The 966-nt window shown below is 41.4% G+C and overlaps 1 protein-coding gene across 1 annotated transcript in view; it reads right to left on the bottom strand.

Annotated features, from left to right (window-relative positions):
- Nucleotides 1-580, bottom strand: part of LOC119585714 (Parkinson disease protein 7 homolog) — a 13,308-nt gene extending 12,728 nt beyond the window's left edge. Inside the window, exon 1 of the mRNA XM_037934401.1 lies at nt 376-580. Coding sequence (XP_037790329.1) covers nt 376-465 — 90 coding nt within the window. The 5' untranslated portion in view covers nt 466-580. The remainder of the gene's footprint in view (nt 1-375) is intronic.
- Between the last annotated feature and the right edge of the window lie 386 nt (nt 581-966).

Raw genomic sequence — 966 nt, 5'->3', positions numbered from 1 at the left:
TCTGATATCCCCCTCCTGGGGGGATAGCAGACCCCCCCAGGAGGGGGTGTTGCATGGGGCACTAGACAATAGAGTGACTGCGATCACTGCAGAGTTCGAGAATTCCACACTGCGCAACCGGAGCTTTCGGTAAAATAGTCAAGACACTGGAGCGCGAAACCGCAGGCGCAGCCAAGGCCCATTTCCCAACCGGTGCAGGTCTAACTTTAGACACTATGACAAAAGCAAAAGTGGCTAACATCACTTAAACGCCACGAAAACACGACATCAGAAACCAAACCAACCACAAACAATCATCCAAATACAACAATACATATTCCTAGAAGCACAAACACACACAAAAACAAACATATTAAATTCGCAACATGTCCTCACCCCGCCTCTCCTCAGTGTATCAATAGCAATGACAGCTTCCATCTCCTCTGCCCCCTCGGCTAGGAGAACGAGAGCTTTCTTGGGAGACATGTTGGAAGAGAAGTGGCTTGTGTAATGGCGTGAAAAGAGGCGAAATAAGAGTGGCGTCGCCGAGCGATGGGGATCCTTTTACGAGTCACCTTCAGCTGCGTGCTGGTACTCGATCAGTAGAGTTGCCTTGGTTATTATTTTTAAGTTTATCTCTTTCTTTCGGCTGAATAAGGGTTTTGGTAGTTATTATTGTTCTTTTAATCGGTTTATTTGTATTCCAGCGTGTGTTTTGTATTAAGAGATTCGGAGAGCTTTTGTATAATATATTTTAAAAACTGGTTTGGTTTTGGAGATCTGTTCATCTAGTAGAGAAGGCCGATCAATTGTTAATGAGAAAAAGATTTAAACACAAAAAGCACAAATAAGATTATCTTAGTTTAGAGCACATACAGACTATTTCACATGAAAAGGAACTTTTTTATATAAAAAGATAAAAGAAAAAACAGTTATGTATGTTGCATTATTACTGTAACTTACAAAATAATTGACAGTGCATCGTTT

This window comes from Penaeus monodon, chromosome 20 (assembly GCF_015228065.2).
Source record: "Penaeus monodon isolate SGIC_2016 chromosome 20, NSTDA_Pmon_1, whole genome shotgun sequence".
NCBI classification, from domain to species: domain Eukaryota; kingdom Metazoa; phylum Arthropoda; class Malacostraca; order Decapoda; family Penaeidae; genus Penaeus; species Penaeus monodon.
The sequence above is the reverse complement of the archived record's forward strand: the minus strand, read 5'-3'. Positions and strand labels throughout refer to the sequence as shown.